At 49.4% G+C, this 13,015-nt stretch overlaps 1 protein-coding gene across 4 annotated transcripts in view; it reads left to right on the forward strand.

Moving 5' to 3' along the window:
- slc4a11 (solute carrier family 4 member 11) overlaps positions 1-13,015 on the forward strand; it is a 400,651-nt gene that overhangs the window by 120,290 nt on the left and 267,346 nt on the right. For 2 of the 4 annotated variants that reach the window (XM_072497671.1, XM_072497672.1), the window contains exon 1: positions 1,004-1,244. The exons of the other annotated variants lie outside the window; for them this stretch is intronic. In XM_072497671.1, the coding sequence (XP_072353772.1) occupies positions 1,163-1,244 (82 nt within the window). In that variant the 5' untranslated portion in view covers positions 1,004-1,162. Of the gene's footprint in view, positions 1-1,003; positions 1,245-13,015 lie in introns of those variants that run through there. 4 annotated transcript variants of the gene reach the window in all.

The raw sequence follows: 13,015 nt of genomic DNA on the forward strand, positions 1-13,015 counted from the left end.
TTGGAAAAAATTAATTGGGTACTCTAAATTTATAAAGAAAAAACTGTCTCCATCTGTGTCCCTCAGTCCCCATTAACTTGTCTCAGCATTGACTGTGGGTGTACGTACACCAATGGAGTGTAGATCAAATGGCACCTCTCCACCTTCTCCTTGTGGACAGTTAGGGATGGGCAATGAATACAGGCCCCGCCAGCCAAGCCCACCTCCCTTCAAAGTGGATAGCACTGTGGCTTCACACCGCCAGGGCCCCATGTTCGATTCTCCAGTAGGTCACTGTCTGCGGAGTCTGCACGTCCTCCCCGTGTGTGCGTGGGTTTCCTCCGGGTGCTCCGGTTTCCTACCACAGTCCAAAGATGTGCAGGTTAGGGGGATTGGCCATGATAAATTGCCCTTAGTGACCAAAATGGTTAGGTGCGGTTATTGGGTTAAGGGGATAGGGTGGAAGTGAGGGCTTAAGTGGGTCGGTGCAGACTCGATGGGCCGAGTGGCCTCCTCCTGCACTGTATGTTCTATGTTCTAATAAAAGGAATGTCCTCGTTAACTAGATTAATCTGTACAGAGATGTCACAATCTGCCTTTTGATGCTCGCTCCTAATAGCCATCTCATCCTAAGTGTTTCCCCATTAACCAGTGCCCCAAATAACCGGCATTTGGGTGCCGGAGAGACAATTACGGAGGGCAATACTCGAATGGGTCTGGTGTTGTCGGAATCGAGATTATTTACAGAAAGAAAAATAACTTGACAACCAATGGTTAATAAAACGATCGACAATTGTAGGTTGCATTTCTTAAACCAGGTTTAAGTTTAAAATATGAACTTTACAACTAATATTAAATAAGGTGATCCGAAGTGTTGAAAGAAAAATTGCGATATCCTGTCTTCCAGCAGGTTATTTCTTTGCCAAACAGCAATGAAGACACGTGGTTTACCTATTTTGCCAGAAGTGCTTTTCTGCTGCACTCTTCCCTGCTCTGCACTTAGTCTGTGTGTGTGTCCTTTCGCTGGATCTTGACTTTTTTTTTTAAGGGGTGGGGGGAAACACGATGCAATAGGCGGAGGTGAGGACCCCTTTTGGGCGTTTCTCCAGCGCTTGGATCAGTTTCACTTCTTTAGGGCTCGTCTTAGAAAGAAAGCGGCTCTGGGGCAGAGGATGAGAATGTGATGGTGGTGAATAGTTCCTCCAACACACCCACACAGCCAGGCGGTATGGACTCCACGCGGGTCTTTCATCTGCAACCCTGTGGTAAGCAGCATCATATATATATATATTATTTAAAAACCCCAAATCATTCTTTATTTTAACAATAAGGGAGGGGGAGGCAGATTAATGCACGTGGGTCGCAGCCAAGTTAATTTCGGGGGGAGGAAATACGATTGGGTCAGTTTCAAGATCACTTAAAAGGGGGAAAAAAATACTCCAGGAGGCAGCTGACTTTGCACAGTCTCAGCGTTGATCCCTGATATCCTTTAAGATGCAACTTGCTCTTAAAGCGGCTTTGAAGGAAATCAGTAACGATGCGGTTTGTGGCATTTTAAAACGTGCCTCTTCTGCGGATGGAGGCACAGCTCAGCTGTTTAAAGAGCGAAATTCTGGTTGGCAAACCGGCTGGGCAATGGGAACTCTTTCAATAAAACCTATGTTCTGGCAGTTGTCTGATTTTTAAGGTGTGTATTTTGATTCTGAACGTCCTGAGACCTTTTTTTTTGACGCGTTAAGGGCTCTTCTTGTTCACAAGGAGGCACCGGTTTCCTCACCGGTTACTTCCTGCCCGGGCAAGCTTGTCTCGTTTTCTTTTTACGGCTTGGAGAGGGATGGAGTATTTTTCCGGAGTGGTGGCACTTAATCGCCTTTCTCTGAAAGGGGATGACCTGCTCAGTCTTTTTAAGATTGATCATTTGGGATGTAGGTGTTTCCACTTGTCCAAAGCCCAGAGGTTGTAAATAGGGAGGTAGTTTCCAATGAACCCAATAGGGAAATCAGGAGCAAAATACCGAGGGCGCTGGAATGCTGAATTGGTAGGGAATTCAGGAGAATTTCCGTTACCAGGATAGTGGTGGGATGTCAAACTCGCTCCCACACTCAAGTTGTGACAAAGAGAGTGGATGTATCTTAAGGGGGAAGCTCCTTCAAAGCCCTGAGGGCGAAGAGGAATTGTGTTCTTATTCGCTTATGGGTTATTGCTGGCAAGCCCAATATTTATTGCCCACACCTAATTATTGACCATCCCCTATGGGTGGCACGGTAGCTGTTGTCTCACGGTGCCAGGGTCGATTCCCGCTTGGGTCACTGTCTGTGCTGTGTCTGCATGTTCTCCCCGTGTCTGTGTGGGCTCCCTCCGGGTGCTCCGGTTTCCTCCCACGAGTCCCGAAAGACATGCTTGTTAGGTAATTGGACATTCTGAATTCTCCCTCTGTGTACCCGAACAGGCGTCGGAATGTGGCGACTAGGGGCTTGTCACAGTAACTTCATTGCAGTGTTAATGTAAGCCTACTTGTGACAATAATAAAGATTATTATTATTATCAATTGCCCTTGAGTCACTGCAGTCCATGTGGGTGTGGGGGCACCCACCGTGCTGTTAGGAAGGGCGATTCAGGATTATGATCCAGCGACACTGAAGGAGAGGCGAGATATGCAAAGATCTATGGCTGATAGTACCAGTGAAACTGAAGGACACTGGTGTAAACCTGTTGGGTTTTGAATGGGTCTGGTTCTGTGCTGTACATTGTGTAAAAAGTAAATAATTAGACTGTTTCTGTGAAGATGAATTTTAAAACTGGCTTTTTTCTGCGGGGAGGGAAATATATGCTTTGGGGGTGAGTTTTGGCTTTTTTTCTTATCTGACTGATTTTCTCTCTTCTCTCCCCCCCCCCCCCCCCCCCAAATGTAATTCCTAAATAAAAAAGAGAAACTGTACTGGACCCATCAATTGTCAACTGAGTCTTTAGACCCTGGGCTTCGAGCCCCCCTCGACCATTAATGATACTGTGGGAGTAAAAATGGGGCTAGGGGGTGGAATTGTGCTTATATTGCCTCCTGCCCATTTACCTTTTTTGTTGCAAAGATATACTTTATTCATAAAATATCTAAAGGAACATTGCAAAACATTTCAACATGGTCATTACAGAAAGTGCAACAAAACTCAGATTTTCTACATTGATTATAATTATGGGTGATTTTAATATGCACATAGACTGGATGAATCAAATTGGCAGGGGTAACATCGAGGGAGAGTTCATTGAATGTTTTAGAGATTGTTTCTTGGAGCAATATGTTGTGGAACCAACCAGGGAGCAGGCTACTCTGGATTTGGTATTGTGCAACGAGGAGGGATTAATTAATGACCTCATAGTTAGGGATCCTTTTAGGGAATAGTGAACACAGCATGATAGAATTCAAAATTCAGTTAGGGGGGGAGAAAGTGGAGTCCCACACTCGCGTTCTGGAATTCAACACAGGTAATTACATAGGCATGAGGGCAGATTTGGCTGGAGTAGAGTGGGCAGGAAGGTGGGGTGGGGTGGCTGTTGAGCAGTGGCAATTGTTTAAGGGATACTGAAATGACTCACAAAATATATTCCAGAGAGGAAGAAAGATGGTAAGAGGGGTAAAAAAAACATCCATGGCTAAACAAGGAGGTCAAGGGCATTATAAAGACAAAAACGTAAGTTACGTCGTATTGCAAAGGCCAGTGGCAGGCTGGAAGATTGAGAAACTTTCAAACATAAACAAAGGGGTAATAAAAAGAGATCAGGTAAATTACGAAAGAAAGCTAGTGCAAAATATCAAAGAGGATAGTCAAAACTTCAATTAGTACATAAAAGGAAAGAGAGTTGCTGAGGTGAATGTTGGTCCCTTGGGCGATGAAACCGGAGAGTTAATAGTGGGGAACACAGAAATGGCAGAGATGCTAAATCAATATTTTGCCTCAGTTTTCACGGTGAAGGACAGCAGAGCTACAGGAATGGGCAATTCAGAGGTAATAGAAAGGTTGGAACTTGGAACAATCAGCATCAATAGGGCAACAATACTCAACAAACTCTTGGGATTAAAGGCAGACGGGTTCCGCGGGCCTGATGGCTCGCATCCTAGCATGCCAAAGGAAGTGGCAGTGGAGATAGTGGATCCATTGGTTATAATATTCCAAAATTTCCTGGGCACAGGAAAGGTTCCAGTGGATTGGAAAAATGGAAGCTATCAAAATCCATTATTAAGGAAGTAATATCAGGACATTTGGAAAGTCAAAACCCAATCCATCAGAGGCAGCATGGTTTATGAGTGTAAATCCTGCTTGACTAATTTGTTAGAGTTCTTCGAAGATGTAACAAGCCAAGTGGATAATGGGGATCCTGTAGATCTGGTATATCTGGATTTCCGGAATATTTGATAAGGTGCCGCACAGAAGGTTGATGCATTGCATGGGGTTAGGGGTAATTTATTAGCTTGGATAGAATAATAATCTTTATCATTGTCACAAGTAGGCTTACATTAACACTGCAATGAAGTTACTGTGAAAATACTCTGGTCGCCACAATCCGGCGCCTGTTCGGGTACACTGAGGGGAAATTCAGAATGTCCAATTCACCTAACAGAATGTCTTTCGGGACTTGTGGGAGGAAACCGGAGCACCCGAAGGAAACCCACGCAGACACGGGGAGAACATGCAGACTCTACACAGACAGTGACCCATGCCGGGACTCGAATCTGGGACCCTGGCGCTGTGAAGCAACAGTGTTAACCACTGTGCTACCGTGACTGGCTGATGGAAGACAAAGAGTCGGGATAATTGAGTCTTTTTTTGTGGATGGCAAGATGTAACTCGTGGGGTGTCACAGGGTTTGGTCCTTGGGCCCCAACTATTTACAACCTATATTAACAACTTGGATACAGGGATGGAAGGTTCTACAGCCAAATTTGCAGGCGATGCAAAAATAGGTGGGTCAGTATGTTGCAATGAGGAAATAAGAACCGTACAAATGGATATAGATATGTTAGGAGGGTGGGCCAAAATGTGGCAGATGGAGTTTAACATGGATAAGTGTGAGGTCATCCATTTTGGTCAGGAAAATGGGAACTCAACTTGTATCTAAATGGGGAGAGACTTTGCGGTGCTCTGGTGCAAGAGAATGGGGATGAGGAACAGCCATGATTGAATGGTGGAGCAGACTCAATGGGTCAAATGGCCTAATTCTGCTCCTATATATTATGGTCCTATTATGTTGCAATCTGAAGTGCATCAATGCAATTGTGATGCATGTAATATTTACTACATGCATTCAATGCTCAGCATACAGTCCAAGGGGTTCCAAACAGTTTCGAGCCCCAATGATATTCAACTCTTTCTACATGGATGATATTGCACTCTGAGGAGCTTCAATACAATTGTGACCCCTTGTGCCCTGATACCCCGGAGCTGATCAAAACATAAAACTGCTCTTGAATTGGCACTGCTTGTGTGCTCAATGAAATATACCAGGAATATGTTGGCAGCAGGAACTCGCATTTTGTTCAGCGCTCTTCACCTGAAGGGAAATGTTGAACAGTGTGCACACTGAGAAGAAAGAGGGTTGGATGGAGTGGAAATCGAAAGACCAAAGGTTGGGCTGGAGACGACAGTTTGGGTTGGGAAGCGATGTTCAAAGGGTACCGAGTGTAGTGAATGAACCATACACCCTGTGTGACTCTTGCAGTGTTCCAGAATAGAGGGGTGCGGGTAAGCGGATATCCTGGAGAAGAAGATTCAGACGGACTGGGTGAGTCCATGGAGGGGTGTAGAATTTATCAGTGGGTTTTGAAGTCTGTTTTTGGGGCATGAGGGAGTAAGCTGATAGCGAAGTGAATGGGTGGTTATGGAGAATGAATATCACTGTAATTTTGGTAACAATTGTTCGATTGCAAAAGCTTTTAGAAATGTGAATGTAGTCGAAGTTTGCTCTGCAAGTTCTTTTGATAGTTCAGTTTGCAGTGTGTTGTTGAAGGGTTTGCTCCCCAGTCTGTGGAGCAAGCAAGCCAGGAGCAGCAGTCACGCACTTTCTAAAAGTGGGAGAAAAATCAGCCATGGATTTGTTCATGGCATTTATTGCCCATCCCTAATTGCCCTTAAGGGGGCAGCTAAGAGTCAACCACATTGCTGTGGGTCTGGAGTCACATGTAAGCCAGACCAGGTAAGGGTGGCAGATTTCCTTCCCTAAAGTTCATTAGTAAACCACTTGGATTTTTACGACAATCGACAATGGTCGTCATTAGACTTTTAATTCCAGATATTTTCTTGAGTTTAAATTCTATCACCTGCCGTGGTGGGATTTGAACCCGGGTCCCCAGATCGTTATCCTGGGTTTCTGGATGCCTTCCGTTGAGGCCTTCCATGCCTGGTGGGCACCCCGGGGACTGGGGTGCGTTATCGCCCCCTTCACCACATTTTCTTTTGTCGTTTTAAGTTTCCTTTGAGATTCTCTTTACTTTGATCCGGCACCACTCTCTTAAGGAACTGCCTTTTTAATTGATCCCACATTTGCTGATTTTATTTGGTTAACCCAAAGGAAGCCGACGCAAGATGTGGATTTGCTCCCTGGCATGAGGGATGCAAGAAACACTTGCATCCCTACAGCACCTTTCACAACCTCGGGATGTCCAACAGACCAGTGCCTTACAGCCAATGAAGTGTTTTTTGAAGCAATGCCTCTGTTGCAATATTGGATGCGCTGTGACCAACCTGTACTCAATAAATGCTGCACAAGCAGGTGGCAACGAGACAATGATTTGATCATTTGAGTGAAGTCTGCTGAGGAATAAATACTGAGATATCGAGGAGAATTCCCTCCATCTGAGACCTGGGTTTGATATCCCGCCTGACGGACAGAATCTTTTATAAAGATGGAACCTTTATCGTATTGGGTGTGGTGATATGCATCACCGTATATACACAAGGGGTTAATGTAAATACACTATGACTAAGTAAACACTAGAGGGAGCACCAGAGATGACATGACACACAGACATACAGCCAGTGGGTCATTAGAATAGGACACAACCAATGGGTAATCAGGACACCCAGAGGTGGCATTACCACAAGGGTGCACTTCACAACCTATATAAAAGGACAGGGCATACATGCTCTTTTTCTTTCCACAGACCCACAACTGGAGAGTACATCAGGGTTGATCAGAAGCATCACACCCAGCACGTGGCTTAAAGCAGATTGGTTTAGTTAGACTGAGTTACTACAGTTAGATTAGCAGGAGAGTCGAAATCATTTAAGAACTGTGTTAATAGTTCAATGAACATATTGAACTCATTACAAAGTCTGGACCTTCCTTTGTCAAAGCATACATCAAGGAAGTAGCTTATGCTACACAAAGAAGCATAACACAACATTGGGCTGTATTAGTGCTCACTGCACTAGGGCGAGTGCCAGTCTTGCCTTTGTTCCTGATTTGAGCGGAGGAAGAGAATATCAAGGCGATTCCATGTTGGCTGTTGTGTCTACCTATCCAGTATTGATTAACCAGGCACCGAGAATTTTCAGAATGGCTTGCTTAGTCTCATGTGGCTTGCTCACTTGCAAAACATAAACTTAGCTCCTGGTGCATCCGTACTGAGTTAAATGGAAAACAAAACATATTTGTCTTGTTCTGGCTGATTGCTGCCCTTCTGGCATCTATGAAACAATACTAAAGAAAAGAAACTACAGCACATTCAGTTATGCCAAGTGTGATCAAAAGAAACGGTGTGCTATCAAAAAGGGGAAGAGATTGTGATCGGTGGAAGATTTGGTCGGATCCCACAATACAGGAAGCTATTCGATCCATTGTTACCGTGTCTGCTCTTTACAATCGCTACCCATTCATACCACTTGCTCAACATATATCTCCTTTTCAAGTATTTATCCAACTCGCGTTTGATTTGATTCCGCTTTCACCACATTTTCCAGCAATGAATTCCAGGTCGTAACAATCACGTTTTTCTTAATCCCTCTTCTTTTTGTCGCAATGGTTAAATCCTCTGTGAACCGACTCCTCGTGCCAACATTTCTTTTATTTACTCTACCCGAACCTCTCATCATTTTGAATACTTCGACTGGGTAAAAATAATTCCTTGCTGCCTTTGTCTCGTAGAATGAATAATAAGTTCGGTGGAGCTTTTCCTACATTCTGCATCCAATGACATTGCCATTGCTGAATCCCGCAGGATCAACATCCTGGATTTTATCATTTACCAGAAGCTGAACTGGACCAACTATAAAAACACTGTGTGGTTAGAGGAGCCGGTCAGAGACTTGAATTCTGAGATTTAGGCACAGAGTAACTTGTCTTAGATCCATAGATCGCTACAGTGCAGAAGGAGGCCATTCGGCCTATCTAGCCTGCACCAACCCTCTGAAAAAACACCCGACCTGTGCTCACTCCCCATCCCTGTAATCTCACCTAACTTACACATCCTTGGCCACTAAGGGGCAATTTAATAATACAATCTTTAACAATAATCTTTATTAGTGTCACAAGTAGGCTTACATTAACACTGCGATGAAGTTACCGTGAAAATCCCCTAGTCGCCTTTTCGGGTACACAGAGGGAGAATTCAGAATGTCCAATTCCCCCATAACAGCACGTCTTTCGGGACTTAAGGGAGGAAACCGGAGCACCCGGAGGAAACCCACGCAGACACGGGGAGAACATGCAGATTCCGCACAGACAGTGACCCAAGCCGGGAATCGAACCTGGGACCCTGGAGCTGTGATGCAACCGTACTAACCACTGTGCCACCGTGCATGGCCAATCCATCTAACCTGCATATCTTTGGACTGAGGGAGGAAACTGGAGCAGCTGGAGGAAACCCACAGAGATACCGAGAATGTGCATCGCACCGTCACCCAAGACCAGAATTGAACCCGGGTCCCTGGTGCTGTGAGGCAGCAGTGCTAACCACGGTGCCACCCCTTCTTGACTCCCCAAAGCCTGTCTACCATCTGCAATGCAGAAGTCAGAGTTTGATGGAGTTCCGACAACACTTAAAAAGCTCGATGCCATCCAAGACAAAGCACCCCGCTTGATTGGCACCCCACACACAAACATGCACTCCCTCCACCACCGATGCACAGTGGCGGACATGTGCACCATCTACAAGATGCACTGCAGCAACTTACCAGAATCTCTTTGACAGCACCTTCCAATCCCGTGACCTCTACAGTCTAGAAGGACAAGGGCAGCAGATGCAATGGAACACGACCACCTGCCAGTTCCCTCCAAGTCACTCACCATCCCGACTTGGAAATATGTTCATTCATCTCGCTGGGTCAAAATCCTGGAACTGCCTTCCTATCGGCACTGTGGGTGTTCCTATCTGGGGATTGCCGTGGTTCAAGAAGGCAACTCACCACAGCTTCTCAAGGGCAATTGGGGATAGGCAATAATTGCTGGTCTAGTCAACAATGCCCTTATTCCATTGAGCCAATAATTAAAATGATCAGTGGGCCTGGTTGATCCATGTGTGAGTGTCCATTTTAAATTGGATGGGGGGGTGGGGAGGTAGTCAGGGGAGTAGGGCTCTTTAAGATTGCTATACTAAAGAGCTAGCCTGGGCGTGATGTGGTGAATGGCCTCCTTCTGTCTTGGTCAATTCATAATTTTCAACGTTCCTGAGATCTCGATTACCTTAAGCTCCCTCTTGAAGTCTTCTGGGCTCCAGGGTGTGGAGCCCATGATTGGCTGAATGGTTATTTGTCCTTTTCTCAAGCTGGTGAATGTATCCTGACTCCTCGGTAATTTTGCCACGATTGTGTCACACTTAGCCTCGTGACGGTTGGCCTCAGTGTTCCATTTGTGTCAGAGAGCCAGTATCACATCTGCTCTAAATGTTTAGCTTAAGTAAAAAAAAACGCTCCTTGCATTTGTGTACAGTACCACTTGCTTTTTAAAAATCTCTGGTGGCTTCAAAGTTGAAGAGTTTGGACAACTTGGTAGCACTTTTTCCACCGGGTCAGAAGGCATCAAGACGCACTTCAGAAACTTGAGCATGTAATCTGGGCTGACACTGCGGGAGTGCGGCACTGGTGTGCAACACTGAGGGAGTGAGGCACTGGTGTGTAACACCTGAGGGAGTGCGGCACTGGTGTGTAACGCCTGAGGGAGGGAGTGCGGCTCTGGTGTGTAACGCCTGAGGGAGGGAGTGCGGCTCTGGTGAGTAACGCCTGAGGGAGGGAGTGCGGCTCTGGTGTGTAACACTGAGGGAGGGAGTGCGGCTCTGGTGTGTAACGCCTGGGGGAGTGCGGCACTGGTGTGTAACGCCTGAGGGAGGGAGTGCGGCTCTGGTGTGTAACGCCTGAGGGAGGGAGTGCGGCTCTGGTGTGTAACGCCTGAGGGAGGGAGTGTGGCTCTGGTGTTTAACGCCTGAGGGAGGGAGTGTGGCTCTGGTGTGTAACACTGAGGGGGGGAGTGCGGCACTGGTGTGTAACGCCTGAGGGAGGGAGTGCGGCTCTGGTGTGTAACGCCTGAGGGAGGGAGTGCGGCTCTGGTGTGTAACGCCTGGGGGAGGGAGTGCGGCTCTGGTGTGTAACGCCTGGGGGAGGGGGTGCGGCTCTGGTGTGTAACGCCTGAGGGAGTGCGGCACTGGTGTGTAACGCCTGAGGGAGGGAGTGTGGCTCTGGTGTGTAACGCCTGGGGGAGGGGGTGCGGCTCTGGTGTGTAACACCTGAGGGGGTACGGCACTGGTGTGTAACGCCTGAGGGAGGGAGTGTGGCTCTGGTGTGTAACGCCTGGGGGAGGGGGTGCGGCTCTGGTGTGTAACGCCTGGGGGAGGGAGTGTGGCTCTGGTGTGTAACGCCTGGGGGAGGGAGTGCGGCTCTGGTGTGTAACGCCTGGGGGAGGGGGTGTGGCTCTGGTGTGTAACACCTGAGGGGGGGACTGCGGCTCTGGTGTGTAATACTGAGGGAGGGAGTGCGGCTCTGGTGTGTAACGCCTGAGGGGGGGAGTGTGGCTCTGGTGTGTAACGCCTGAGGGAGGGAGTGTGGCTCTGGTGTGTAACGCCTGGGGGAGGGGGTGCGGCTCTGGTGTGTAACGCCTGAGGGAGGGAGTGCGGCTCTGGTGTGTAACACTGAGGGAGGGAGTGTGGCTCTGCTGTGTAACGCCTGAGGGAGGGAGTGCGGCTCTGGTGTGTAACGCCTGGGGGAGGGAGTGCGGCTCTGGTGTGTAACGCCTGGGGGAGGGAGTGTGGCTCTGGTGTGTAACACCTGAGGGAGGGAGTGCGGCTCTGGTGTGTAACGCCTGAGGGAGGGAGTGTGGCTCTGGTGTGTAACGCTGAGGGAGGGAGTGTGGCTCTGGTGTGTAACGCCTGAGGGAGGGAGTGTGGCTCTGGTGTGTAACGCTGAGGGAGGGAGTGCGGCTCTGGTGTGTAACACTGAGGGAGGGAGTGTGGCTCTGGTGTGTAACACTGAGGGAGGGAGTGCGGCTCTGGTGTGTAACGCCTGAGGGGGGGAGTGTGGCTCTGGTGTGTAACGCCTGAGGGAGGGAGTGTGGCTCTGGTGTGTAACGCCTGAGGGAGGGAGTGCGGCTCTGGTGTGTAACACTGAGGGAGGGAGTGTGGCTCTGCTGTGTAACGCCTGAGGGAGGGAGTGCGGCTCTGGTGTGTAACGCCTGGGGGAGGGAGTGTGGCTCTGGTGTGTAACACCTGAGGGAGGGAGTGCGGCTCTGGTGTGTAACGCCTGAGGGAGGGAGTGTGGCTCTGGTGTGTAACGCTGAGGGAGGGAGTGTGGCTCTGGTGTGTAACGCCTGAGGGAGGGAGTGTGGCTCTGGTGTGTAACGCTGAGGGAGGGAGTGCGGCTCTGGTGTGTAACGCCTGAGGGAGGGAGTGTGGCTCTGGTGTGTAACACTGAGCGAGGGAGTGCGGCTCTGGTGTGTAACACTGAGGGAGGGAGTGCGGCTCTGGTGTGTAACACTGAGGGAGGGAGTGCGGCTCTGGTGTATAACACTGAGGGAGGGAGTGTGGCTCTGGTGTGTAACGCCTGAGGGAGGGAGTGCGGCTCTGGTGTGTAACACTGAGGGAGGGAGTGTGGCTCTGGTGTGTAACGCCTGGGGGAGGGAGTGCGGCTCTGGTGTGTAACGCCTGAGGGAGGGAGTGAGGCTCTGGTGTGTAACGCCTGGGGGAGGGAGTGTGGCTCTGGTGTGTAACGCCTGGGGGAGGGGGTGCGGCTCTGGTGTGTAACGCCTGAGGGAGGGAGTGCGGCTCTGGTGTGTAACACTGAGGGAGGGAGTGCGGCTCTGGTGTGTAACACTGAGGGAGGGAGTGTGGCTCTGGTGTGTAACGCCTGGGGGAGGGGGTGTGGCTCTGGTGTGTAACGCCTGGGGGAGGGAGTGCGGCTCTGGTGTGTAACGCCTGAGGGAGGGAGTGTGGCTCTGGTGTGTAACGCCTGGGGGAGGGAGTGTGGCTCTGGTGTGTAACGCCTGGGGGAGGGGGTGCGGCTCTGGTGTGTAACACTGAGGGGGGGGAGTGCGGCTCTGGTGTGTAACACTGAGGGAGGGAGTGCGGCTCTGGTGTGTAACGCCTGAGGGAGGGAGTGCGGCACTGGTGTGTAACACTGAGGGAGGGAGTGCGGCTCTGGTGTGTAACACTGAGGGGGGAAGTGCGGCTCTGGTGTGTAACACCTGAGGGGGGGGGGGGGGAGTGAGGCTCTGGTGTGTAACGCTGAGGGAGGGAGTGCGGCACTGGTGTGTAACACTGAGGGAGGGAGTGCGGCTCTGGTGTGTAACGCCTGGGGGAGGGAGTGCGGCTCTGGTGTGTAACGCCTGAGGGAGGGAGTGCGGCTCTGGTGTGTAACGCCTGAGGGAGGGAGTGCGGCTCTGGTGTGTAACGCCTGAGGGAGGGAGTGCGGCTCTGGTGTGTAACGCCTGAGGGAGGGAGTGCGGCTCTGGTGTGTAACGCCTGAGGGAGGGAGTGCGGCTCTGGTGTGTAACGCCTGAGGGAGGGAGTGCGGCTCTGGTGTGTAACGCCTGAGGGAGGGAGTGCGGCTCTGGTGTGTAACGC

Source organism: Scyliorhinus torazame, chromosome 3 (assembly GCF_047496885.1).
Source record: "Scyliorhinus torazame isolate Kashiwa2021f chromosome 3, sScyTor2.1, whole genome shotgun sequence".
Taxonomy (NCBI): domain Eukaryota; kingdom Metazoa; phylum Chordata; class Chondrichthyes; order Carcharhiniformes; family Scyliorhinidae; genus Scyliorhinus; species Scyliorhinus torazame.